The sequence below is a fragment of the Amborella trichopoda genome, chromosome 8 (genome assembly GCF_054954075.1).
Source record: "Amborella trichopoda isolate Santa Cruz 75 chromosome 8, AtrichopodaSantaCruz75HAP2 v2.0, whole genome shotgun sequence".
Classification (NCBI taxonomy): Eukaryota; Viridiplantae; Streptophyta; class Magnoliopsida; order Amborellales; family Amborellaceae; genus Amborella; species Amborella trichopoda.
Window position 1 is genome coordinate 39,710,976 of NC_142343.1, and position 27,048 is coordinate 39,738,023.

General features: G+C 38.1%; 1 protein-coding gene across 1 annotated transcript; it reads left to right on the forward strand.

Annotated features, from left to right (window-relative positions):
- The first annotated feature begins 250 nt into the window (after positions 1–250).
- Positions 251–17,194, forward strand: LOC18433494 (clathrin heavy chain 2). The gene is made up of 30 exons (XM_006843582.4): positions 251–546; positions 1,580–1,784; positions 6,089–6,177; positions 6,291–6,369; positions 6,536–6,663; positions 7,399–7,497; positions 7,607–7,715; positions 8,379–8,458; positions 8,548–8,775; positions 8,863–8,928; positions 9,059–9,175; positions 9,464–9,661; positions 9,884–10,000; positions 10,199–10,258; positions 10,633–10,719; positions 10,885–10,968; positions 11,048–11,182; positions 11,323–11,385; positions 11,466–11,570; positions 11,765–11,877; positions 11,975–12,227; positions 12,381–12,517; positions 12,641–12,919; positions 13,026–14,028; positions 14,666–15,151; positions 15,306–15,476; positions 15,787–15,972; positions 16,072–16,194; positions 16,384–16,494; positions 16,589–17,194. The coding sequence occupies exons 1-30, from the start codon at positions 502–504 to the stop codon at positions 16,742–16,744; spliced, it is 5,112 nt and encodes a 1,703-aa protein (XP_006843645.1). The 5' UTR covers positions 251–501; the 3' UTR covers positions 16,745–17,194.
- Positions 17,195–27,048: the final 9,854 nt, after the last annotated feature.

A 27,048-nucleotide genomic window follows, 5' to 3' on the forward strand; every position in this document is an offset into this window, starting at 1 on the left:
ATTGAGTATTCCCCGAACTTTAAAAGAGCTAAAAATTAAATCATTAAAATTAACACACAAAATTGCCAGCAAATGCATGATTAGAGCTTAATTTTCTGTCTCTCAAACTTCTGCTTTCTCTCTCATCTAATTTGGTTATTTGCCCTTCATAACGTAAGTCTTTGTTGGGTGTCATTTCGATGGAATTCGAATATCATTTAACGTAATTGAATCTGAATTTGACGGGACAATGCCCTCGAGCCATTTCATTATATGCACCCATTTCTCTCGTTTTCTCTCTCCGTAAAGAGTTTATTACTCCCTCCCTTTCGCGTTCTCAACCCTCAACAAGGGTTGTTGCAGAGTGAGAAACCTTCCTCTCTCCGTCAGATCTGAACCCTTGCAACGCCATCAAAGGTTTTCGTAATTGCTTTTTAGCGGAGATATCTAGGGTGTTCTTTATCTGGGGCGGTTTCCCTCCGCCGAAATTGTGTTTTTCGGTGGAGAGTTGATCCAGGCGCCATGGCTGCTGCAACTGCTCCGATCACTATGAAGGAAGCTCTGACGGTTGGTTCTTTCCCTATGATTCACTGGTCTTTTCATTTTTTTTGGGGCATTTCTCTCTGCTTGTTTTTGAGAATTTGTCTTTTTGCTGCATCGATCTGGTATCCTGTGGTTGCTTTCTCTGGTTTTTGCTTATTCTATTGAAATTGAATCTGTTTTGAGGCGTCCTAGCTCTCTTCGTTTTGTTAAGAGTCTTGGACCTCAAATTGATTTGAGAAATGGGAAATGATTTAGCTGCTTAATTTGGCCAGCTTGGTTGGATGGATGAGATTACCAGATCCCTACTATCAGTGCCACTATAATTCGTTTTTTTGAGGGTTTGAACTTTTTTTCTTGGTAGATTACCAGTAAATGCTGGATCTGTTGGATCTACAGTGTTGACACTGGTGATCTGATAAACTAATCAGAAAAATTCTTGATCTCTGTTGGGACTTATGAATCATTTGAAGCTTTCAATTCAGTTGCGGAAGCAGATTTCCTTTAAATTGTCGTTTTACTCTCGTTTGCACAATAATTATATTAAAAGTGTTATTCGAAAATTTATATTAAAAGTGTTAGCCTTTGATGTTTTCCTGTGATGGACTCATATCTGTCATGGATTTAAAGCATTTTGCGATCTCCTATCATTTGATTATCGGGCTTCATTGGATAATTTGATAACTAATCATTTGTTTTCTGTTTATTTATTTAAAAAACCATCATTTGTTTTTTCTTTCTGGCTATTATTTAACCGTAAAAATGATAGTTTTATTGATTGGAGATTATTGTGGATCAAATCTTGTTTTGTTTGCTGTTCTCCTTTTTCAAAATTAAGTTTTTGTCTCAACTTGAATTTCATTTAAGTTGAAATAGTTGTATTTGCCATCGTCTTCCTTTTGGAATTCAAATATTGCGAGTCTGTACTTCTCCAAGACATTCTTGAGACACATGAGAACACAACATAATTTGTATTCATATCTTCACTTAAATCTTGATTTTTATGATGTTCATAGATTGATCCTGACAATATTGGCTATATTTCCTTTCCCTTTTGCAGTTGACAAGCCTGGGTATAAATCCTCAATTTATCACATTTACACATGTGACCATGGAGTCAGAGAAATATATTTGTGTTCGAGAAACTGCTCCTCAGAACAGTGTGGTGATTATTGACATGAATATGCCTATGCAACCTCTGAGACGGCCTATTACTGCTGACTCAGCTTTGATGAACCCCAACAGCAGGATTCTTGCTCTGAAAGGTTGCTAAATTTACCTGTGTTTCACTCAATAAATGGTTGCTTTGCATGCATAATGTGAGAATACAACCAATCCTCTTTGTTTTATCATGAGATGCATATTTTATACCAGTTCTATATGGGATCCATGCATTTGCTCTCCTTGGGAGAAAGTGCTGGCTTTTACATTAATTTTTTTTCAACAATTTTAACATGTTTTGGATGGAAAAAAACTGTTTAGCATGAAGATAATAACAATTATAGTTGCTCATTATAAGGCTAATGACTTATATGCTTAAATGATAAAAGTCGAACAGGAAAAAATATGACGTAGGCTTGTTAACTATAAAAAATAGGATATTCACAGCTGATTATTTATAGTGATAATAACCTATACTATTTGTGAAGAAAAATCAGAACATGCAAAACATATACTATATGCTTGTTTACTATATATTAATAGGTTATGCATGGCTGATTGGACTGAGGAACTTATGCCCTTAGGTTTTATTTCCTCGTATGTGAGATGGCAAACATATTATGACACTATGCTATTAGTTGCAGCTCACAAACAGAATCGTATTGATTATTCTGTCGTTACCTTCTGAGCTCCTTACCTTGTTTCTGCTTATCATTTTACAAATTTGTTGAAAGGTGCATGTGATAGTTGCTATATTATCTGCATTTTTCTTATCATTTCTATATTAGTTGAAGTTAGGGGGTTTGGAATAGGAGGGCGACATGGGGAATCTTGTGGGTGATGAAGCCAACATAATAAGAATCACACTTTCTAGTCCTGGGAGAATGTAGGGATGTGGTTGCTTAGACCTTTCTGTGGAGTTCTCCTAGGCAGACAAAGAAGAGAGTAGTATAGATTGGAATAACCCTAGTTGAAGGCCTTGAAGGGAGGCTCTGAATTAGGTTTGAACTAGGCAAGGAACACTTCAGATTTCTGAAAAAGAAGTGTCTACTGGTTAATGGATGCTTTTGCCAATTGGTTTTCTTGGATCTTAACCTTAGGTGGTTGCCCTATTGAATTAGATTCTTCTGGTTGTGCATATAAATAGGGCGGTCCAAGTGAGGAATGTTTATGATTAACCAATGGCAATGTGACACGAAATAGAATAGGAAACCAGTGCTTACTTAACGAATCTTAAGAGTGACTCGATAGCGGTGGGCTTCTTGCTTGGTTTCTTTGCTGGTCTCCTCAAGAGATCGTTTATTTCTGAGGCGTCTTGGTGGAGATAACCTATGGCAAGTCGTGAACGATTTAGTGGAGATTATGTTTCACCCAATTGAGAAGCTGAGCTTAGTTCGTGGATTGGGAGGAGAGGAATTTATCCATGGGTATTGGGATGTCCATTTATGTATTATTGGGTTGTGCTATCATGTATAGGTACAATTTTTTGAACGGGCAAATGAGTTATGGTTTTGTTAATGGTCTAGTGTGAGGAATGATTCAATGACTATGTCAGAGCTTTTCTAATACTTTAATTATCCCTAGACGAGTTTAGGGAGGTTGGAAGCATTCCCGGAAATGGAATCTCTGAGCTTACTAACTACTTAAAATGGCTTCCTGGTTAGCAGAGTAACTGTTAGAATCCTTTGTTGCCTCAATTGGACTAAATATGGCCTCATCTGCTTTGTTATGATAATTTATAAAGAAAAGTTTTTGTTCTCAAGTATTGGGCTTTATCTTCTCCGATGGGGCGCAACTCATATGGGAATGAGAATGTAAAGTTAATTAACATTTGCAATTTGTTTTTAGGATATTTTGGGTGGCATTTTCATGGAGCTAGTTCCTTTTGATGTCACATTGAGCTGGGCAACTTTTCTTCTTCGTTTTTTACTTGAGAATGGGATGGTGTAAATGGGCAGTTAAGGAATTCCCTCCAGTTATTCTGAAATTTATATCTAGGGGTTGGGGAATGAAGAATCACTCTTGAAAGGTCTTGGTCTGCTAGCCATGCATTCCCATCGTTTGGTAAGGAGGGCTGTCTATGATGTAGACCAGATGAGCTAGTTTGGGTAAGGCCAAGGAAATGTAAAGTGGTGTTTGAGCTTGATAATTTGGAACAAGGGATCCTTTGTCAATCGACAAGCAAGGCTTTTAGCAAAAAATATGAATGAAGGGAGAAAATGTGGAGCTGATTTAGTCTCTACTATCAGTTATGAGAGAGGTTGGATGGGTCCGAAGAGTGAGAGTGTCGAGCTGTAGTTGTAAAATGTGTGATATCATAGTTTCCTTTATCCACAACTATAAGGGTCTTGTTTGTATTCTGGGTAATGTTATCAACTATTTTAAGTGTTATTCTTGCTTAAAAATGTTTGAGAGCTGTTTGCAGTGTATTTGTTTTCTTAAATTTCTTTGAGGTGAAATATGTCCAAACTACAAATGGTGTGATGTTGCAGATGATTAGAGGTCTCAACGGGACTAATGCGAATGATTGGAGGCTTCAATGGGACTAACATTAAAAACCTTCATGTTCAGAAAAAAAAAGAAACCTCTCATTTTTTTTTCGCTACAAAGAAACCCTTTAATGTGAACGTATTTGAAAAATTGTGCTTCTCGCTAGCTATTGTCTCTCTAGCGAAGGAAGTACGACCTCAATTGGCATCTCTAAGGACAAGATTAAAGGATGTGTTTAAGTCACTAATGTCAAAGATTCCTCCACTTTGTTCATACTGATCCTCCATAGAACCCTTTTTTTTTTTTTTTGAGGTAAAATCCTCCATAGAACCGGTGCTTATTGTCTTGGCTATTCATGTTCATTGAGTTACCCTTTGATATTATAGGGCCAAATAAATGTTGAGAAACCTCTCTCGGCATAGTGAAGGGTACTTTTCACTTCCATATCATTTTATCAATGAATTCCAGTGCTCTGAACAATACCCTATGCTTTGAGCCTTCTTTAGAAGTGCCTTGATACCCGTTTGAGCTCCGGTTGAAGACTAGTGTAAGACTCCCCAGCAGCACCTTACTCCGTTACGACTTTTAAATGACACCATCCGCCACTCTTGATCCAAGATTCTCCTTGATACTGCATGATTCCTTCTCGATTGGTGCCTGTGAAAATATGGTACCCTGATTACTTAAGCACTTCATTGCCTTTAAAGGTTATACCATTCTTCCCTCCATGTTCTCCTTAAGATTTCTAACTGGTAATCTTTCATATGTATACCCACGTTTATGATTTAAAGAGCTATGATTAACAGAAACCAAGGTTCCTTCCAATTTTCATCAAGGCTATACACCTGTGGATGGAGGGAGGTTTACTAGGAAATACAGAAATTCTTGAAGAAAGGCTGACACCCATTTGGAGCTGCTGCCATTATGGGATCAACCTAAACAAGCCTGTTACAAGGGCGTGGGCACACACAATTGTTTCTGTCACAGGCATGCTATGTCCAATACGACTTCTAGGAGGAATTGCATGTTGGACATGTCGTGTACATAAAATGCTGAGGTTTTGACGTGTGTGGACATGCATTCTTACATTTTTGATTCACGGAAACGTGTCTGGCACGTTTGCCTTTTTAATGTGGAAATGCATCGAACTTAGTATTGAATACCCAATTGCAAATGAAACTGTGCATAAGAAAATGATTGAGGTGTGCTCGCTGTACATAATACCAATAATTTGGGAAGTGACTACCTCGTAGTGAAGATGATCAAGTGTTACCATCTTGTCCATCCTTGTTACCCAATGTGAGGCAGGTATCCTTTGAGGGTGGGCCAGATGTGCTGGATACATGACAAAGCCATCATTGTCAAGTGTAAAATTGCAAACTTCTTCTGGGAACCCTAAGTTACCGCGTTTGTTCATCCTTGTATGGATCCTTACTCTCATGATGACTACCTTATCTATCCTACCCAACAACTTAACTTGATAGCCGAGAATGTCCTCATCCTAAAGATAATCCTCGAAAGAGAAGGCTACATTAATCTTTGCCTTCCACCAGTCTTTAATTTATACATATACACATGCACTCATATCTATGGAGATATGTAGATATAGATATAGAAATGGATGCCCTTGATTCAATTGACTTACACTTAATTTTGGTTTTGGATAAAGTTCCTTGAGCTTTCCATTATGATGAATTATGCACTTCTCTTGCTATATGGCTTTCTTATAAAGAGGTTTCTGAACGTCCTCATTCTTTTTGGCTTTGGAGTTAGTTTCCCAGAACTAGGAAGGCCAAATTCTCTGAACTCTTTGTGCTTAAACTATATGTTCCACATACATCAAATTCTATGCATTGTCTCTATATGACTATTTGGTTTTTATTGGCCTGACTGTTGTATTGCTTCAATGGAACTGAAGCTCAAATACCTGGAACTACACAAGACCACTTGCAAATATTTAATATCGAGATGAAGGCAAAAATGAAATCACATCAGATGCCGGAGCAGGTGATGACATGGTCTTTTATTGTTTACTTGCTTGTCTACAGTTTTTTTATTTTGTTTTGCAGTGAGAATAATGTAGGTGACATGTCCAGTTCTTGTGCTTTTTGATTGTTTAGGTTGTCTTTTGGAAGTGGATTACTCCAAAGATGTTGGGCTTGGTCACACAGACCTCAGTGTACCACTGGTCAATTGAAGGTAATTTGGCACTTTTTTTTTTCTTTTATAGTATTTGATGAATAAGATGCAGTTTTTTTAATTCTATATTTGTATTACTCTTTGTTCTTGCTGTAACTGTTGAAGTGCCCTTTCTTAAAACCATTAAAAGTCCTGTAAAACCTAGCTGACTTTGACTCTTGTGCAGGTGATTCTGAGCCTGTAAAGATGTTTGAGCGAACAGCTAATTTGCTGAACAATCAAATAATCAACTATCGGTGTGATCCCTCTGAAAAGTGGCTTGTTTTAATTGGAATTGCTCCTGGTGCTGCTGAGGTGAGTATCATTTTTGGTTCTCTTTCTATTTCAGGATTGTGTTCGTAAGTAATCTGCATGAGAAAATTAATGCTTGTTGATCATGTTTAAGAGAGATTATATGCAAGTTACGTAATCTGGGCACTGTATTATTTTTCCTCTATTTTTGTTGCATCTGACAGTTATTTCTAATCCAAATGGGTTCAGCTATGGTGTGTTCTTCTCGATCTAATTTTTATGTAAATCTTTTTTTGATTTTCCCTTGTAAATTGGGCATTGTCATACAGCTGTTTTGGTTGTGTGAAGTTTGTGAAAGTTTGTTTCTATATTTAATCATCATTGTGAGCCTCTCAAATATATAAGTGTATTTTCAGATTGGAATATATCTGTTTTACTGTCGAAGTTGTATGAGCTTCATTGTGGTTATGAGTTTGATTTATGATTCAATCTTATGCGATATGTTAAGAAATCAAACAAAGGTGGGTCTAGCTTTTGAATGCATGCTTGTATCATGAATCATTGGTTTAACACGTTTCAGTGACTTAAATGTGAAAATGCTTCAGCATCTGTCTAGAAGCTATGCAAGGCTTGATGTGTCCTCGGAGACATTACAGGAGTTTAGGTCATTTTATCTTGTACACTTAAAAATCTCTGTTTGCTTTCACAAGTAGAAAATTGGAATTATTAACAATTGTTTTTGTCTTTTAAGATGTATTTACACATTAATATTCCTGAATTTCATGCTTATATGTATAGAGGCCACAATTGGTCAAAGGGAACATGCAACTCTTCTCAGTCGATCAGCAGCGAAGTCAAGCTCTCGAAGCACATGCTGCATCATTTGCATCAATTAAAGTGAGCATAGTACTCTCACTGTTGCTTGGTTTTCGATTGAATCTTATGATTTGACATGGATGCAGTTATTGACTGTGTATGCCACCCATTATTTATTTGTCTCATGCAGGTGGCTGGCAATGAAAATCCTTCCACTCTTATTTGTTTTGCCTCAAAAACCACTAATGCAGGCCAGATTACCTCGAAATTACATGTGATAGAACTTGGTGCTCAGCCAGGTTTGCTATTTGGTCCCTTAATTAGATTATGCTGTAACTTCTTACATCGAAAATAGCTGCTTACTTCATATTTTCATCGTAGTTGTCAATTGCAGCTGCATTGAGGTGGCATGGCCCTTGGCCGCACTTCTTTGCCCCTCCAAGGCGAGCATGCTTGATGCACCCTCCTTGGCGGTGCATCAAGATGAGCCTATGCGGCCCATAATTTGGACCTGCTTGTAGGTTGATTTTCCAGCACACATATTAACTTTGTTTTGAGCAAAGTTTATTTAGCACCATATAGATTGTTTTTGTGCCTGAACTGATCTCTATGTTTTTCATAAACTTGGGAGGAGGTGATAATCACCTCAGTTTCTGAAAATTTTAATTTCAATAGTTTGTACTGGTGTTGCACTGGAGTTGCCTAAGGTGGTTTGACAAGTGTGGCTGGCTTATCGAGTTAAACCTTAACTTTTGAATGTGTTCCTGAATGCTTATCATTCATATTCTAGCGTCAAAATGTTTATGGCCTCTTCTAATTTGGCCATTGTCGTAATTATTACAAGCATGGTTAACTTCTTATGCATTCATCCTTGCATGCTTTTTTGAAATCCTTTTCTTGTTTTAGAAACATTTTCTTTGATTGTTGACCTGTCCATTACTTTGTTTTGGTTGGTCTTTCAGGTAAGCCTGGCTTTACAAAGAGACAAGCGGACCTTTTTTTCCCTCCTGATTTTGCTGATGACTTTCCTGTGGCAATGCAGGTGTTTAATTAACTCGTAGAGCTTTTACAAGTCTCTGTTGTTATTATAATCATGCCGTTTTAGTCACTCTTAACTGTTTGTTTTGCCAGATATCACATAAATACAGTTTGATTTATGTGATCACAAAGCTTGGGCTTCTATTCGTTTATGACTTGGAGACTGCAACAGCAGTTTACAGAAACCGCATAAGCCCCGATCCGATTTTCCTAACGACAGAGGCTTCGTCACTGGGAGGATTTTATGCTGTCAATAGGCGTGGCCAAGTGCTTCTTGCAACGGTCAATGAAGCAACCATTGTTCCTTTTGTCAGTGGTCAGGTATGAGAAATGTATGTGCATCTTTTCAGAAAACCTATTTCCGTTAAATATTCATAACATGACAATTTGGTCTGTTAAATTTTACAGCTAAACAACCTGGAACTCGCAGTGAATCTTGCCAAACGAGGGAATCTTCCAGGGGCAGAGAATTTGGTAACTCTTTGATCAATTGATATGCATGTCTCCACATATTTATACTGGGATAGTTTGGCAAATATTTCTAAGCTTTATAGAGTTTCTTATTGATACATCCTTTTTTATTTTCTTTTCTTTTGTAATACAGGTTGTACAGCGTTTCCAAGAGTTGTTTTCTCAGACTAAATACAAGGAGGCTGCAGAACTTGCTGCAGATTCTCCACAGGGGATCCTCCGTACCCCTGATACTGTAGCTAAGTTTCAGGTATGCCAATTACTAATGATCAAGGCTATGCATGTGTTGGCTACGATACACCCCTTGCTTTCTTTTTTGCTCTTTTCAATATTGATTGATATCATAATACATCTCTTTGTGCCGCATTATCACTTCTTCTGCTTCTTTAATTGGTATGAAGAAACTAGAGACCATTGTTTGTACTTGAGGGTTGGTAGCTGGGCATGCATAGATTAGACATTTATAGTTCTGTTGTCATGGCAAATGGTTTTGTTGTCTACTGCACTTTGTACGCCTGTGATGTATTTTATTGTGCAGAGTGTTCCTGTTCAATCCGGACAAACGCCACCACTGCTACAGTACTTTGGGACACTACTGACAAAAGGAAAGCTGAATGCCTTTGAGTCTCTGGAGTTGTCTCGCTTGGTCGTAAATCAGAACAAAAAGAATCTTCTGGAGAATTGGTTAGCTGAAGACAAGCTTGAGTGTAGTGAGGAACTTGGGGATCTTGTGAAGGTTGTCAGAATTTTTAGTTATTTTTGTCTCAATAGTTACTGTATTGCTGTTTACCCAAGCCATCTTGCTCATTTTTGTTTACTAACAAAATTTTCAAGTTATCTTTAACTCTTTAGTTGAAATCACCTTTCTTAACCATATTAGTCTGCCTTCACTTGACTTAATTTGTTGAAATCCATAAACTCCATTGGTTTTGATGGTTAAAAAATCTCTTTTTTGTAGACTGTGGATAATGATCTTGCCCTCAAGATATATATTAAGGCGAGGGCTACTCCAAAAGTTGTTGCAGCCTTTGCTGAACGAAGGGAGTTTGACAAAATACTCATTTACTCGAAGCAGGTAATTGAAGCTTTCATTTGTATTCGTGATCTCTCTGGCCTCATACAAAAGGGTTATTTCCTATTTCAATGTATCACTTCAGGTTGGCTTGTCGATGGGGCCTTGATAGTGGCTTGCGTGCCTTTTTTTTAATTTTTGTTACTTACTGGATTATCATCTCTCATGATAACTGAGGTTCTGTGATTTTGTCTCATGCAGGTTGGTTATACACCTGATTATCTCTTCCTTCTGCAAACAATTCTGCGAACAGATCCTCAGGTATTCAAATCTATTACTGCTTGTGTCAATATGTTTGGAACCAGGAGTTTTACGCATTTTATTTAGTGTTTTTGTTCTCAACATCCTAAACCATCATAAGAAGTTCTACTTTACATGGTAATGAAAAATATCTCGTGTTTATATCCTGACAAGTTCTATGCAAAAAGAAATCTAGTCAGGATTCTTATAAAACCAATATACGGTTACTTCATTAGAATGCAATTTTTTATATAATGAGATTGCATTTTTTTACAGTGTATTTTCTAATATTTTTATTCTGTTTAATTTTTTTTCTATTAAATTTTGGTTTGACATTACCTTTATTGTCTGGGAACTCTGGTCTGATGATCATTATCTTTCTTTTTTCCTCCCAGGGAGCGGTTAATTTTGCCCTTATGATGTCACAAATGGAAGGGGGTTGCCCAGTTGACTATAATACAATTACGGATCTCTTCCTTCAGGTTCAATTTGTGATTTGATCAATCTTGAAGCTGGGATTATATTGATTTTCCTTTACCTTACTGCCCGATTTTCATTAGAATACTATTTAGGTGGATCAGAGTGGATTTTGTCTCGAAACCACACTGATCTTTTTCATTTTTACCTATGCTGTTGCATAATAACAGAGAAATATGATCCGAGAGGCAACTGCCTTCCTGTTGGATGTTTTGAAACCCAATTTGCCAGAACATGCCTTCCTTCAAACAAAGGTATCTCACACTCTGGAAAAGAAGTTTTCTGTTTCTACCTGCAAGTTTCTGCGTATGCTGACATTTGTGTGTGGGACAGGTCCTGGAGATTAATCTGGTAACGTTTCCCAATGTGGCTGATGCTATTTTAGCTAATGGGATGTTCAGTCACTATGACCGACCTCGGGTTGCCCAACTTTGTGAAAAAGCGGGCTTGTATATGCGTGCCCTTCAGGTAAGATAACTTCTTTAACTGTTCCTTCTGTCAAGGAAATCTTATATATAGTCGGTACAATTTTTTTTTTTGATAACTGTTAACATTTATATAGTCGGCACAAATTCTTTTGGAAATAATGGGGATTGTGATTTCTGCAGCACTACACAGAGTTGCCTGATATCAAACGTGTCATTGTGAACACTCATGCTATTGAGCCTCAGGTTGGTATTGTTACATCACCCTTTATCTTTGATCTTCAATTACACGATGTTATTGACTTCTGAAATCTGCTTGCTTGCAGTCACTTGTAGAGTTCTTTGGAACCCTTTCCAGGGAGTGGGCACTGGAGTGTATGAAAGATCTTTTAGTGGTTAATCTGAGAGGAAACCTTCAAATAATTGTTCAGGTAACTATAGAATCCCCCATGCTATATTCTTATAGAAAATATTGTTCTGTGCTGTTACTTATTGATCATTTGTTTGTTCAGGTAACTATAGAATCCCCCATGCTATATTCTTATGGAAAAGATTGTTCTGTGCTGTTACTTATTTATCATTTGTTTATTTTAAGGTTTGGCTAAAACCTGTATCTTTTGCACAGGTTGCCAAAGAATATTCTGAGCAGTTGGGAGTGGATGCTTGTATCAGAATTTTTGAGCAATTTAAGTCCTATGAAGGTCTTTATTTCTTTTTGGGGTCGTATCTGAGCTCAAGGTATTTTTCTGATTTAACAGATGCATTGCTGCTTTTTAGTAGGTTGGATGTTTCTAGTTCCTTTGTGAGTTTTTTAAATTCTGTAAATGTGTAACAGTGAGGATCCAGATATTCATTTCAAGTATATTGAGGCAGCAGCCAAGACGGGACAAATAAAAGAGGTGGAGCGTGTCACAAGAGAATCAAACTTCTATGATCCTGAGAAGACGAAGAACTTTTTAATGGAAGCCAAACTTCCAGATGCACGGCCATTGATAAATGTTTGTGATCGTTTTGGATTTGTACCGGATCTTACCCATTACTTGTACTCGAACAACATGCTGCGCTATATTGAAGGCTATGTCCAAAAGGTGAGATTATTTTTGGCTTTCTTGTTAAGATATTTACTTGTTGATTTGCTGTACTATCTTAAATCGTTTTTTCAATATTGAGCAACATGTTTGCTCTCTCTCTCTCTCTCTCACGATGATTCACTTTACTAATCTTTATTTTGTGCTTAATAGGTGAGCCCTGCCAATGCTCCATTAGTGGTTGGGCAGCTTCTAGATGATGAATGCCCAGAAGATTTCATCAAGGGTCTTATTCTTTCTGTCCGTTCACTCCTTCCGGTTGAGCCCCTTGTTGAAGAATGTGAGAAGAGGTCTCTCTCTCTCTTCCCACGCATACACCATACACAAAAGCACAGACATTTCCACTAACGCATTTAGTCATCCTCCTAGCTAACTTCTATTTAATGTATTTATTTTTTTGCTGTCTATTGCAGAAATCGCCTTCGTTTGCTCACCCAGTTCTTAGAACATCTTGTTAGTGAGGGGAGCCAAGATGTTCATGTTCACAATGCATTGGGTAAAATCATCATCGACAGCAACAACAACCCAGAACATTTCCTCACCACCAACCCTTACTATGATTCCCGTGTTGTTGGCAAATATTGTGAAAAGAGGGATCCCACTTTGGCTGTTGTTGCATACAGACGAGGGCAGTGTGATGATGAGCTCATCAACGTCACCAATAAGAATTCTCTCTTTAAGCTGCAGGCCAGGTCTGTATCATATTTACCCATTACTTCTATACTCTAAAAAGTCATTTCAAGAGTGCTAGCTACCACAAAAAGAAAAGCAGTTCTAATGAATTTCCTTTTATTGCAGGTATGTTGTAGAGAGGATGGAACCTGAGCTCTGGGAAAAAGTGCTCAATCCTGAGAACACATACAGGCGGCAACTTATCGATCAAGTTGTGTCTACTGCTCTACCCGAAAGCAAGAGCCCAGAGCAGGTCTCTGCAGCAGTGAAAGCTTTTATGACTGCTGATCTTCCTCATGAGCTTATCGAGCTCCTTGAGAAGATTGTTCTCCAAAACTCTGCATTCAGTGGAAACTTCAATCTTCAAAACCTGCTTATTTTAACAGCCATCAAGGCCGACAAGTCACGGGTTATGGATTATATCAATAGATTGGAGAACTTTGATGGGCCTGCCGTTGGTGAGGTTGCAGTGGAGCATGAGCTTTACGAAGAAGCTTTTGCCATCTTCAAGAAGTTCAGCTTGAATGTGCAGGCAGTGAATGTCCTTTTGGACAACATTCGTAGCATTGATCGTGCAGTGGAGTTTGCTTTCAGAGTCGAAGAGGATGCTGTTTGGAGCCAAGTGGCAAAGGCGCAACTAAAAGAGGGACTTGTGAGCGATGCCATTGAATCCTTTATCAGAGCAGATGATGCCACTCAGTTCTTGGATGTTATTAGAGCTGCTGAGGAAACTAATGTGTACCATGATTTGGTCAAGTATCTTCTCATGGTTAGGCAAAAGGTTAAGGAGCCCAAAGTGGACAGTGAGCTCATCTATGCTTATGCAAAGATTGATAGATTGGGTGAAATTGAAGAGTTTATCCTTTCACCTAATGTTGCTAATCTTCAAAATGTTGGAGATCGCTTGTACGATGAAGCCCTATATGAGGCTGCCAAGATCATATTTGCTTACATTTCGAACTGGGCCAAGCTGGCTAGCACTCTTGTCAAGCTCAAGCAATTCCAAGGTGCAGTGGATGCGGCTCGTAAAGCAAACAGCTCCAAGACTTGGAAGGAAATTTGCTTTGCTTGTGTTGATGCTGAGGAATTCCGCTTGGCTCAGATATGTGGTCTCAATATCATTGTCCAGGTGAGGTTATTACTTGGTGTATGACTGCTCTCTCTCTCTCGCTCGCTCCCTCCCTCGCTTTGTGATGGTGTTCAAAAATCTGAATTGCTTGATATAGGCATCTCTTTATCTCTTTAACTAAATCATGTGAGTTATGCACAGAGTGTATAGTCATGGTCCCCACCTATGCATTTTTTTTTGTGCTGTGTTTGTTGGGGTGGGGGGGTGTTGAGTGGTGGGGGTGCATTTGTTCAAACTTCTATTGATTTGTAATAAAGTAGTGTACCCCATTGGAGAAAAAGAGAGAATTTTTTAAATTTTCTTCCTCACCTTGCAGTACCCCATTCTTCTCTCATAAATATATCCATTTAAATTTTGGGGGAAAGCCCTTTCTTGAATTTCTCTTCAATTGCACTCGTTACTAAAACAAGTCTTTCTAGAAATAGCAGGGTGATTGTCTACCTTATTTTTTAGAATAAGAGAGAGAAACTGTAAAATCCTACATCCTTACAAACTCTTAATTGAAGCAACTTATGAAACTGCATCCAGAACTAACAATGCAAGAATATAAATCCTCTAGAAGCTTCTTTTATTTGTTATATGCGGGCACACACAAATATATATTGGTAACTCCGATGTATAATTTTGTCTTTTGCAGGTTGATGACTTGGAGGAGGTTAGTGACTACTACCAGAACAGGGGATGCTTCAATGAGCTGATCTCTCTTATGGAAAGTGGTCTAGGTTTGGAGCGTGCCCACATGGGTATCTTTACCGAGCTTGGCATCCTCTATGCAAGATATCGTCCAGAGAAGCTTATGGAGCACATCAAACTCTTTGCTACTCGTCTGAACATTCCTAAGCTCATAAGGGTTTGCGATGAGCAACAACATTGGAAGGAGCTCACTTACCTCTATATTCAGTACGATGAGTTTGACAATGCTGCCACCACCATGATGAACCACTCTCCAGAGGCATGGGACCACATGCAGTTCAAAGATGTTGCAGTCAAGGTGGCCAATGTGGAGCTCTATTACAAGGCAGTGCACTTCTATTTGCAAGAGCATCCTGAATACATCAATGACTTGCTCCATGTTCTTGCTCTCCGAGTTGACCATACGCGCGTTGTTGACATCATGCGCAAGGTCTCTCTCTCTCTCTCTGTGGGTGTGTGTTTGCACGGGCGCGCGAGCGTGCGTGTGGGTTTGTTGCTCAAATTCGCTAAAAAACATAGTGGGTTCGTTACTGATGATGTTATCTTGCTGTTTGTATTGTGCCTGTTATTTTCATGGCTTACAGGCTGGGCAGCTGCATCTCGTGAAGCCATACATGGTTGAAGTACAAAGCAACAATGTTGCTGCTGTGAATGAGGCTCTCAATGAGATCTACATTGAAGAAGAGGACTATGACAGGCTCAGAGAGTCGATTGACTTGCATGACAACTTTGATCAGATCGGCCTTGCACAGAAGGTGAGAAGTCTTTTACCTCTCCCTGATTATAAAAATGAAATAAACAGCAGTCCTTGGACTATGATACAGTACTTCGAGTGTTACTTACCATCTGTTCACATTAGGGAGGATGTAGTGGATGGTGGATGTAGTCTTGGACTCTTGCTTCACTAGTTCATTTAATCTCCAATGATTCACATCGTAGTGGATGGTGGATGTAGTCTTGGTATATATTGTCCATCCAAGTATCCAACTATGGTCTACTTGGATAAATTGTGGGTATCCGTGTTTTTTCTTGGAATGAGCCTTAACAGTGCTTTTCTATGGGCAGCTTGAAAAGCACGAGCTTTTGGAGATGAGAAGAATAGCGGCATACATTTACAAGAAGGCAGGAAGATGGAGACAGTCTGTCCAATTGTCTAAGAAGGACAACCTTTATCAGGATGCAATGGAGACATCATCTCAATCAGGAGACAGGGAACTGGCTGAGGAGTTGCTCGTGTATTTTATTGAGCAGGTCTGCTGATCTTTCATATTATCATTTTCATCATATAAATAGTAGATTGAATGTCTGGCATGTTTTGATGTTTCCTTTCTTCTTGCTCATCTATTGCAGGGAAAGAAAGAGTGCTTCGCATCTTGTCTATTCACTTGCTATGACTTGATCCGTCCTGATGTGGCTTTAGAGCTTGCCTGGATGAACAATATGATTGACTTTGTTTTCCCATACCTCCTCCAGGTGTGTATTCACTGTGTTAAGAATGTGTGTCGGTGTGCTGGGGGAGAGAGAGAGAGAGAGAGAGAGAGAGAGAGAGAGAGAGAGAGAGTCGCTGGTGGGTAGTAAGTTTTTGTGTGATTTTTGGTGTGTTTCTGTATGTTATTGTGCTTCGGTTCACTTTTCAAATGCTTGTACCTTCTGTGTTTGTAGTTCATTCGTGAATACACGACCAAGGTGGATGAACTCGTGAAGGACAAACTTGAGGCACTCACCGAAACGAAAGTCAAAGAAAAAGAAGAGAAGGATCTCGTTGCCCAACAGGTATTTCATTCATCCTCTTCTCTATCAATTTCAAGAATGGAAAACTGTATCTATTTGTCTTTTTCTGAACGCCTCTTGTTTTTTTGTTGTGCAGAATATGTATGCTCAGTTGCTGCCTCTCGCCCTGCCTGCTCCTCCTATGGCAGGGATGGGAAGTGGTTTTGCACCACCACCACCCATGGGTGGCATGGGGATGCCCCCAATGCCGCCCTTTGGCATGCCACCACCGCCTCCCATGGGTGGTTACTGATTCTTTTTCATTGGTGGCTGTAGCTGATGAGAGATAGGTTCTCGCGGCGACAAATATCATTTTGTTGTGTATTTTGATGGTTGATATTCTTTTGGTAGCAGACTTTGTTTCTTGCTGCCCGTTGGTAGGGCCAGAGTGATTTAGGTAGGAAGGAGGTTTGTGTTTGTTTTATGATCTGGCTAATTGCCCGTGTATAGTCCATAAAACCACTTGTGTTGAGCAGGCTCTTTAATTCTGTGGCATCATCATTTGGGTGAGATGATAGTATTTAGAGGCGTAGTCGAGGAAGCACTTTGATGGGTTTGGTTTACGTTGGGGAGTGAAGTTTGGCGATTGAAACCTTTTTTTGTACGAGTATCTTTTTGATGTTCAACATCCTTCTCTGGCATGCATTGTTTTGGATGCTTCCATTGAGATTTTGAGGGCAGTTTATTGCTCGTTTGGCTCAAATTTGTGGTTTGGATCATGGTTAGTACTTCGCTTAATACATGACTCTTTCACACCTCTTAAGAAACAGGTATTTTCTTCAAGTACCTTAGAAAATATCACTTATGTTTTAGAGAAAATGGCGTTTTACGTCACTCTCTCTTTGGATCTTCTACTTGTTTCTTCTCTTTTGGTTTTTTGAGGGGAACTGTCTTCTCATCGGTGTTTCTGTCATTATCTGACTTTTTGTTTGTGCATTTGATTTTCTTTTCATAGAAATTGGTATATGTACTTCAGCTTGAATATAGGGTTTTACCTGAATTTCGATTTAGTATTCTAATATTTAATTATCTACATTATAGCTAGGATCTTCTTTATTACATGTAATTCACATTGCTACAGGTAATCCTTAGTCAAATCCACCTTAAATACACGCATATGACCTGCCTCTAGTTAAGTCCCATAATTGGAGGCAAATATGAGCCTTTTTCAAAGTTCTTTTAGTATTTTGTATATTTTGGCAAGTATTTTTTCCCCTTTTCTAGGACAGCTGAATTAATAATGTTGATTTTGTTGCTGACAAATTTATTGATACTTTGAATGTAAATTTGTTAATTGCGGGTTGGATGTTACATCTCTTTCGTGTCTTAGGTAGCAGTAGGCATTTTCGGTAACCACGACGTGATTCCAAATTATTGGATCACTCACTGAGCCGTTTGTGTCTTGTCAAGTCAAAATTGAGGTGGTCGTTAGACTATATTTGAAAAATATAAGAAAATAAGACTACTAGGTATTAACTATGAATTTTTTTAGGAAAATCATTTTTGTTACTGTTCTACTGAGCTACTTTTTGGCATGTTTCGGGACGGTTTTAGGGTGGCTATAACCCTAGATTTGGGGCATTCCAAAGTAGCCAAGAACAAACGTGTAGACCATATTTGTTACTTTGTACTGTTCGGTTATAAATGCTGTTTGGGAATGTAATGTCTGTGGATGTAATGTTATGAATACTCTGGAAAGAAGTTTGACAAATATAGATTCCCAGCAAATTGGAATTCTATTTCATACCTATAAGTTTGACAAACACAGATTCCCATCAAACTGAAATTCTATTTCATGCCTGACAAAATATAGATTCCCAGCAAATGGGAATTTTATTTCGTACCTACATTGCATTGAAATTGGTTGCCCACAAAATGCCACTAATTTCTGTAGTGCTGCTTGGGGAGCTACTTTTTCATTATGCTTATTTCTTGGAAATTGAGTGGTGCTACTTCCCCATTCTATAGGCAGGGGAAAGAGGCTGCTTTCTAATGCAATTTCCAATGAAACAAACGTATGGGTTCACAAGGAATCCACCCAAATGGCTCTAAGAGAAGGCACACAGGACCTAATAAGCATCGAGTTTCTGAACCTTTTTACCTCTCTTGTCCCTCATCCCCACCCACTCAAACACGAAAGGACCCTCCCTTTCTAAACCGAAATCTCTATTTAGAAAACCTATACGAGAAGCTATTACAGCTGAGGATGCTTCGGAACCTAGCAACAATACCCAGCCCAAGGAATCCTTCATATGGGTGGTCTGATGCGCCACAATCCCCCCACACCCACATTGACCCACGGATGACTTCGGGCCCTGTGTACGCACATGCCACGTAAACGCCCCCGCCGGCCCAAACCAAGTGGGCATCCCACATTGCCGAAGAAGCAGCTATGTACAACCCACTTACGAAGATGGTAGGCTCCGATCTCCATACAGTAGACCCACCCCCTACCGATCATCATGCCTTGCTCCATACAGTAGACCCACCCACCTGGACCAAGGGCCACATCCTCAATGTGGGTCATGGGATAAGGGATGTTCTCGTGTCTGGTGGTGCACCATGCCTTATTCCCTACTTGACAGGTCCATATTTTCGTGGCTGATCCTGATGCTTGGAACAAAATTACAGTGCAGTAATCCCTTCTCGAGGGGGGATGAAGGTGCCCTTGTCGAAAGAATCACAAGAGAGCGGGGGCAGGTCCATCCGTGCTTTAGAGAAAGGATTCAGGTAAAAAATGATTGACCTCAGTTCTTGTTGAACACAGAGCAATAGCCACCCTCGCATGGATTTGAGAAACCAAGTCCTGCAAAAGTCTGAGACGCTCACGGTATAGGTTCTATGGGTTATTGGATCCAGCAAAACCCTTCAGTCATTGGGGGCGGTAAGCATGAGCCATGGGAGGCCCCGTGGTGTGGGCCCGGTAGTAGCCCTCGAATCTTTACAGACAGCCATGGTCCGTATGATTTCTGGCAGTGTGAAGCCCTCCAAGACTGAATTCAGGACATTGCAGGACAGCTTCGACCACAGTCCTTCGCTACATTGGGCCTGGTCTGTGGCTCCTATTACCAGCTTTGGTTGTGCAGGGGTTCCGTGCTCCCCGGGTCTTTTGATGGGCAACTCTGAACATGGCTGCCATTTGCTTAGTTGAGCCAGACCTTCTCTCATGTACTTTGTTAGTGTCTCCTGCTTCATGGCTGCTTCTTCTTCCTAGCTACTTTGAACATGCCCAAGAGTTTCACTGAGGAAAGACTCGAGAACAATTTAATGAGCACTCTCTACTTTCTCTACTTCCAAATTAAACAAATGGGCAAGATCTGCTTTGAATAGAGGAACTTCTTTTAGTAACCATACCAAGAAGAGCTTTACTTTTGAGTTTGAAGACACTTCTCTATATTACTGAAGCACCTGTACGGAAAGGAAAGGCTAAAAGCATGCCATAGTTCAAGATGGCAATTTAAGAAAAGGGTGCTGAGAAGTGTGGTTTCAATATTGGAAATCTTTGTGATAACCTTAAAACATATTTTTATTTTTAATTATAAAATTTAATTCTTCAAAATAGTGTAGATCGAATGGATCTATGGAAACTTGAAAATTGACGGTCTAAAAATATGCTATAAGATGCATTGTTTTCAAAATATAAAATCTATTTTTTCCCTATGTCAATACATCTTGATGTCGAGATGATCAATTGAAGATATTTGGACATCAAAACAATATCTTCCAGTGAAAATTTTGAGGTGGGTTTTAATTTGATTGTTTAGAGACTCGGCTCTATATAAACTTTTTCCCTAAGAAAAAGAAGCTTAGAATTGACACTGCCAAAGGAGAGCATCCCATCCGTGTTTCTGTTTTTTACTCATTGCACCTAGCTAGAATGTTTGATTTTGGTAAGCTAAGGTGCTCCATCTTCTTCCCAAAGAAGGGGTTATTTTTTTGAGTAAGTCAGTGAGGATGAGGAGCTCTTGCCCTGTTTTTCAAATAATCAATTTTTTTTTTTTTCATTTTTTAAACCATTAATAGATTGATGAGATTGATGGAGGTCAAGTGGGACTCAGTACGAACCCATCCCCATTCCCGGAAAACACATTGTTTTGGAAGCCGCAATTCAAAACAAACGTTTAGCACATATTGTAATTTTGAATCTGAAGTACTTCTATAACATTGTTTTGAAGACCATTTAGCATTTCCTGCAATCGAACATGGAAATTCTACAGTTTTAATTCTTCCAGCCTATTTCAGAAATCAATTAGAATGCAAGAAATCAAATGCGACGAATATTAGAATGCAATAATAACACTAGACAAAAAGAAGAAGAAGAATGCGTTTTAAGTGAAAAAAAAAAAGGGGTATGCATCCCAATTCCTATTAAGAAGCCCAAGCCCTTCACCATCAATTTCCCCTTCACCTTCAACTTCTTCTGCACTTTCTTCAAGATCAAAATGTAAATATGTATGAAGCAACACCAACACCTGTAATACAAGTGCATCATCAAAAAAATTGGTCAACGTCTTCATCTGCATACCCACCATTGCCGCATTAATATAAATAAATTTCACATTTATTTGTCTACTTCAACACTGAACATTGTGTACTTTGGCGGATGATTTCATCAAGAAAATCACCTCATTAAGTTAATTAGAAAAAAAAGGAAATTTACCTACAACTCAGGTTTTTTTACTGTTATAAGGGTATGACCTGAATCAATGTTGTATTATTTGGAAGGATATATCAACGAAGTTTTTTTTTTTTTGCTAAGTTTGCTCTCGATCCGATGTTTTGAATATCGGACAGCTTTATTTACCCCCTAGAAAACTTGCTCTCTCTTTTCTCCCTCTCTCCTTCTAACGCTCTCTCTTTACCTCTCTCTACCCACAAGATCCCAATTGCGGAGGTCGCATTCTTCAGTTACTCTCTCTACCGACAAGATCCCAATTGCGGAGGTCCCATTTTTCAGTTATTCGTTACTCTCTCAACCCACAAGATCCCAATTGCTGAGGTCACATTCTTCAGTTACTCACACTAAATATTCTAAAACTCGGCCGAGGCAAATCGGACTCGGCCGAGTAACTCGGTCTCGACCTATAAGACGAGGTGAATTTTGAGCGAGTTAATTGTACACAACGCTTTTAAAGTTTAACTATAATATCCCATAGGGGAGGCGAGTTTTCCCATAGGGGAGGCGTAGCACAAATTCATAACAGATATGTTACGAGAAAAGCTACTCATCGAGAATCGAGCCCGCCTCTTATAAAGAGATATAAGACGCCACTTTTACTTTACTAATAAAGGAGGTACTTATAATATATGTAACCAGCGTTTTAAAAAACGTCGAGTGGTCCGGTTCGACTAGGAAATAGTGAAAAAGGAACCGGATCGCCCAAAAATCGGAAATCGTTCGGTTCTAGAGAGAACCGGACGATTCTGTACAGTGAATCGCCGATTCACTGTACGGAATCGGCGAGTCCGAACAGTGAATCGGCGATTCCGTACGGTTTTTTTTTTTTTTGGTAATCCATGATAGATTTTTTTGTAATCCATGATGGAATTTTTTGGTTTTTTGTAACCCATAATAGAATTTTTTGTAATCCATGATCGAAATGTTTGTTTTCTTTTCTTGTAATCCATGATCGATTTTTTTGTTTTTTTTTTTTTTTTTGTAACCCATGATAGAATTTTTTGTAATCCATGATCGAATGTTTTGTAATATATGATCGAAATGTTTGTTTTTTTTTTGTAATCCATGATCGAAATGTTTGTTTGTTTTTTTTTAATCCATGATTGAATTTTTTGTTTTTTGCTTTTTTTGTAACCCATGATAGAGTTCTTTGTAATCCATGATTGAATTTTTTGTAATCCATGATCGAACTATTTTTTTCTTTTTTTGTAATCCACGATTGAATTTTTTGTTTTTTTTGTTTGTTTTTTTTTGTAATCCATGATCGAATTTTATGTAATCCATGATCGAATTTTATGTAATCCATGATCGAATTTTATGTAATCCATGATCGAATTTTATGTAATCCATGATTGAATTTTTTGAAAATTTGTGATTTTTTTTGTTTAATCCATGATCGAATTTTTTTTTGTAATCCATGATAGAATTTTTTTGAAAATTTATTTATTTATTTTTTTAATCCATATTATTCAAAGAGAAAACGAGAGAGATGATGATTCTGAGGCCACCTTATCCCAGCCATATTATTCACATATCGAGTCCAACAGCAACAGTGTAGGGATGAGCACGAAATACTGTAAATTAAATGCTGAATGGCGGTTCATGCAGGGAAAGAACATATCAATATTCGCATATTCATTCAAAAACATGAAAATTCTTAATGGAGTACCCTTATTTTTTATTAAATTCCTAAAAACCAATATTTATAATGAATTTTAATAATTTTTTCGGATTTTTTTGAAGCTTTAGTCTGACCGATTCACCCGATTTCGATCCGGATCGCCGATTCGCCGATCCGGATCGCCGATTTGCCGATCAGGATCGGTTTTTGAAAAGCCCGATCCGGATCACCGATCCGGTTTTTAAACCATTGTATGTAACTATTATTTTTCTTCGTTTTCTTTACAAAAGAAATGAGGTGGATTCGGGCGAGTTACTCGAACTCGCCCTAGTAGATCGCGTCGGGCATGTGCCGAATACCTTGATTGAATCGATTTTTTTAACACTGCTTGGACTCACAAAAGATTTCATGTACATTTAGCCAAAATATAGACTCCTTGACAATCGACTGTTTTGTAATCGAAGAATATTCTCTCAAATTATCAAATTCATGGAGAAACTGGGGCTCTCAATCCCCAAACACTATTGAGTTTACATAATTTCAAACGAAGATGCAGATTTAAAGAGAAATCTAAAAAGGATGATTCCCCATGCTTCTTTTCAATGTTAAAAAAATCGACTCGGCGGCCGTGGCTGAGTCCGAGTAACTCGCTTGAGTCCAATTCTATTTTTTTAAAGAAAATAAAGATAATATATAGTTATATATATATATATCTATATGGTGCAAGTGCCTCTTTTTATCATTAAGCCACATATGGGCATGTTGGTTATCGCTTCCGCAATTAATCGACCTCTTAACAAGAGATTGAGGGGTCACCTTCGTTTTTCAGGCTCTAAAAAAGGCATTTTAAGCTATCTGATGCAAAGTAGAGGTTTTAATATATGTAAACTAAACATTTTGGTGTACAACGAAATTGGTCAAAACTCGCCTGAGTTACTCGACCGAGTCCGAGTTTTAGAACTTTGATCAGGAGGAAAGGCAACGTTCAGAGAGCTCCTAAAGAAATACCAAAACCATACGGGAATTAAAGAATATTAATGACTAGGGAATAAAACTTCACAATTTCAGTAGAAGCCTATACCAAATTTCAAAACATAAATCTAGATCATCCAGCCAAAATACAGTGCAAAGAAAAAAAACCACAACAGGCAGTGACGAAAATACGAAATGCCTCAGGCCTCAAGCTGGAGTTGCATTGCTTGTGCAACCTCTTGCTGAAGCTGGAGGAATTGAGGTTCAATGTGTTGGTGAACCTCCTCAACAACTGTTGAGGCACCTCTTCCTGTGCAACACCTGCATTCGGATCATACACTCCCTGGTCCCTCTCTTCCAGAGCAAGTAACAGGGAGGGTGGAGTATGGAGTGAAATGTAGAAAGAGAGAGATGAATTTGGAACAAGGTGAGAGAGAGAAATGTAAGAAATACAGAGAGTCGATAGTGTGAGAGAGATGGAGAGAGAGAAATGCAAGAAAGAAATGTACAGAGAGTTGATAATGTGAGAGAAACGGAGAGAGAGATGAAATTGGAGCACGGTGAGAGAAATGCAAGAAATGCCGAGATACAGATAATGTGAAAGAGACGGAGAAAGTTGCTAGAAATACAAAAAGAAATAGAGAGAGATTGTTATGAGAGAGAAACGCATACAGAGAGTTGATGCGGGGAGAGAGAGAGAGAGAGGAGAGAAATATTCGAGAGGCTCTCTTCACTGACTGACCGAAGCAGATGCACATTCATTGCACTTCCCTTTGGTTTAGGCATAAAATCTAAGTACTTCGGCCACTTCAGCTTAAGTATTCGGATTTTAAGCCTAGATTGAAGCGAAGCTTATGCTTCAGCTTGCTTTGGGCAGCTTTGAAGCACATAATTGTCTTTCTTCGTATTATTTTTTATTTTGAAATTTTTTATTTATCTAATATATTTTTACGAAAACCATAATCCTTTGGGTTATTGGCATAGATTTGTTATGCGAAAGTTGAGTAGTCACCATAGTTTTACATGTGAGTCTCACTCCCCCAAAAGGTGGTCTCACTTCCTATCCATCACCATGATAATGATCATTTAGGTTGTTCGGATTATGTTCTTTCTATGGTCCTTACTATGGTCGTGCACCTGTACTACGGGGATATCATTTATATTCATTATGAGTTGGGGCCAGAATTATTAGAGATTGGACAATAATCCTAAGGATTAGGGAAAATCTTAAGGGATTGTATACTAGAAGACTTTTGAAACATGGAGGTCCTTATCACCCTTAGCCATCAGATGCGAAATCCAATAGCTTGTGTATCACACCGTCAAGAAATTAGTTTTAGTTGTATGCCAAAATCAATCATTCATCTCCAACCACATGATTTTACATCTACTGATCAATACGAATTGTGACCTCCCTATTCTAAAAATCATCATCATTAGAAGCTTTTCCTATTAATTACGATCATCTAAATGAATATTGATCCATCATTCTGCTCTATTAAGGGCTATACCGTCAGTGAGTCTATAAATCCCCATATATTTTCTCACTACTTCTAATCATGTTCTTTTGGTCTCATCCATTGTCATTTTTTAGCCTTCCACTTAAACTAACTCGCACCTCCTAACAGGTGCTATACTGAGTCTGTGCCACTCATGGCTAGCCCACCTAAGTTTACTTTTCCCCACTTTTATCTCTTATTGGTGCAACACCTAAGTTCTCATGTATGTATTTATTTCAAATTCTATTACTTCTTGTCTTGCCACTCATCCATCTCAACATCTTCAATCAACTACAATCATTTTATGGGTATGTTGTTTCTTGACCGACTGCCTAATATTTTGCCCCATAAAGCACAACTGGTCTCAAAGCTGTCCTATAAATCTTTTCTTTCGGCTTCATTGGTCTCACCACTAATCTCCCTATTCTAAAAATAGATGGTCTTATTTTTTATAGGAATTTTTCTTTTTGTTTAATCCATTGGGTTATTGCCATGATACAATGAGAGAGGTGGAACCTAGTTCCCAATGGCGGGTCTCACTTCCTATCCATTGCTGTAGTGATCAACAGTTGGACTAGGAAAACATTTATATAAGTTAAATTTCGTATTGTAGAAATAAAGTGCACTTTAAAAATCTAGTAGAAAGAGTGTTTCAAAGTTAGAAAACGTTATAATCGATCATCTCAACCTCGATATATGTAAATATAAAGCAAAAAATAATTTCAAGTCTACAAAATAATGCATTTTATTACAAGTTATATAAACCATCTATTTTCAAAATTTTCAAGTGTTTATAGATCTGCCCGATATATACCATTTTTTAAATTTTCCATTTTAAAAACTAGAGTTGAATTCAAATTTTCTAGCAATTATAAGTTTTTTGACACTGAAACTACATTTCTAGAGAAAATCTAGAAGCACAAGTTGCTTCTATAGAATCATTCAATACCTTCTTTTTTTTATTTTTTATTTGGAAGTTTAAAGTTCTAAGCGGAACAAAGGTATCTTGATGAATATTCAAGTTATACTTGTACAATTTATAGCATCCGGATCCCTGCAACATATTGCTCGCAGGTTCAAGTCATTTCCCTACCTAAAAGGGAAATAGTACGAGATGTTTTAGGGCAAGAGAGACGCAAAAGTGCTTTTCCATTGAAAGATATTTATATGGTTTCTCATTATAAACAAGATTTTTAATGCTCTCCACAATCAATGTTTAGTGGATATTCAAACCCTATTAAGGGAGACGGAATTTTGGTGATTGAAACTCTTAAAATCTATTTTCACATCTAATTAAAAAATTTAAAGCAAAAAGCGGTGCATATGAAGTAGATATATAAATGTTTAAAAAATCTTGAGAATAGACCGTCGAGATATTGTACTACAAGATGCATTATTTTTAGGACTGAAATCCTAACTTTCATATCCATTGAGGTTTAAATGACAAACTTGAAGGTTTTCCACTGTCAAAACAATATTTTCCAATTGATTTTTGAGGTGTGCCTTATTTATGTAGTATATGGCAGATGCATATTTTTTTAGATATACATCTTATAATAAAATTTATATGCAATCTCTCTCTCTCTTTTATAGGGAAAGCATATAAAGAGACCATTTATCTTTTGTACATGGAGGTCACAATTATTTCCACTCATTAGATGGCTTAGGGTGAGCCACGAAGTCCGAGATTTTTTTTTTTTGTATTTTGTTTCTATTCAATGATACTCATTTTGAAATTTAAAGGTGAAGAGCAATTGTGATCTCCATATACTAAAGATAAATGATCT

What these genes read in the sequence shown, in the direction of transcription:
- LOC18433494 (XM_006843582.4), top strand. Translation starts at nt 502, where the DNA reads ATGGCTGCTGCAACTGCTCCGATCACTATGAAGGAAGCTCTGACG. An exon ending in CTATGAAGGAAGCTCTGACG is followed by an intron (nt 547 to 1,579) that starts GTTGGTTCTTTC and finishes TCCCTTTTGCAG; the next exon opens with TTGACAAGCCTGGGTATAAA. An exon ending in TTGTTGACATCATGCGCAAG is followed by an intron (nt 15,152 to 15,305) that starts GTCTCTCTCTCT and finishes CATGGCTTACAG; the next exon opens with GCTGGGCAGCTGCATCTCGT.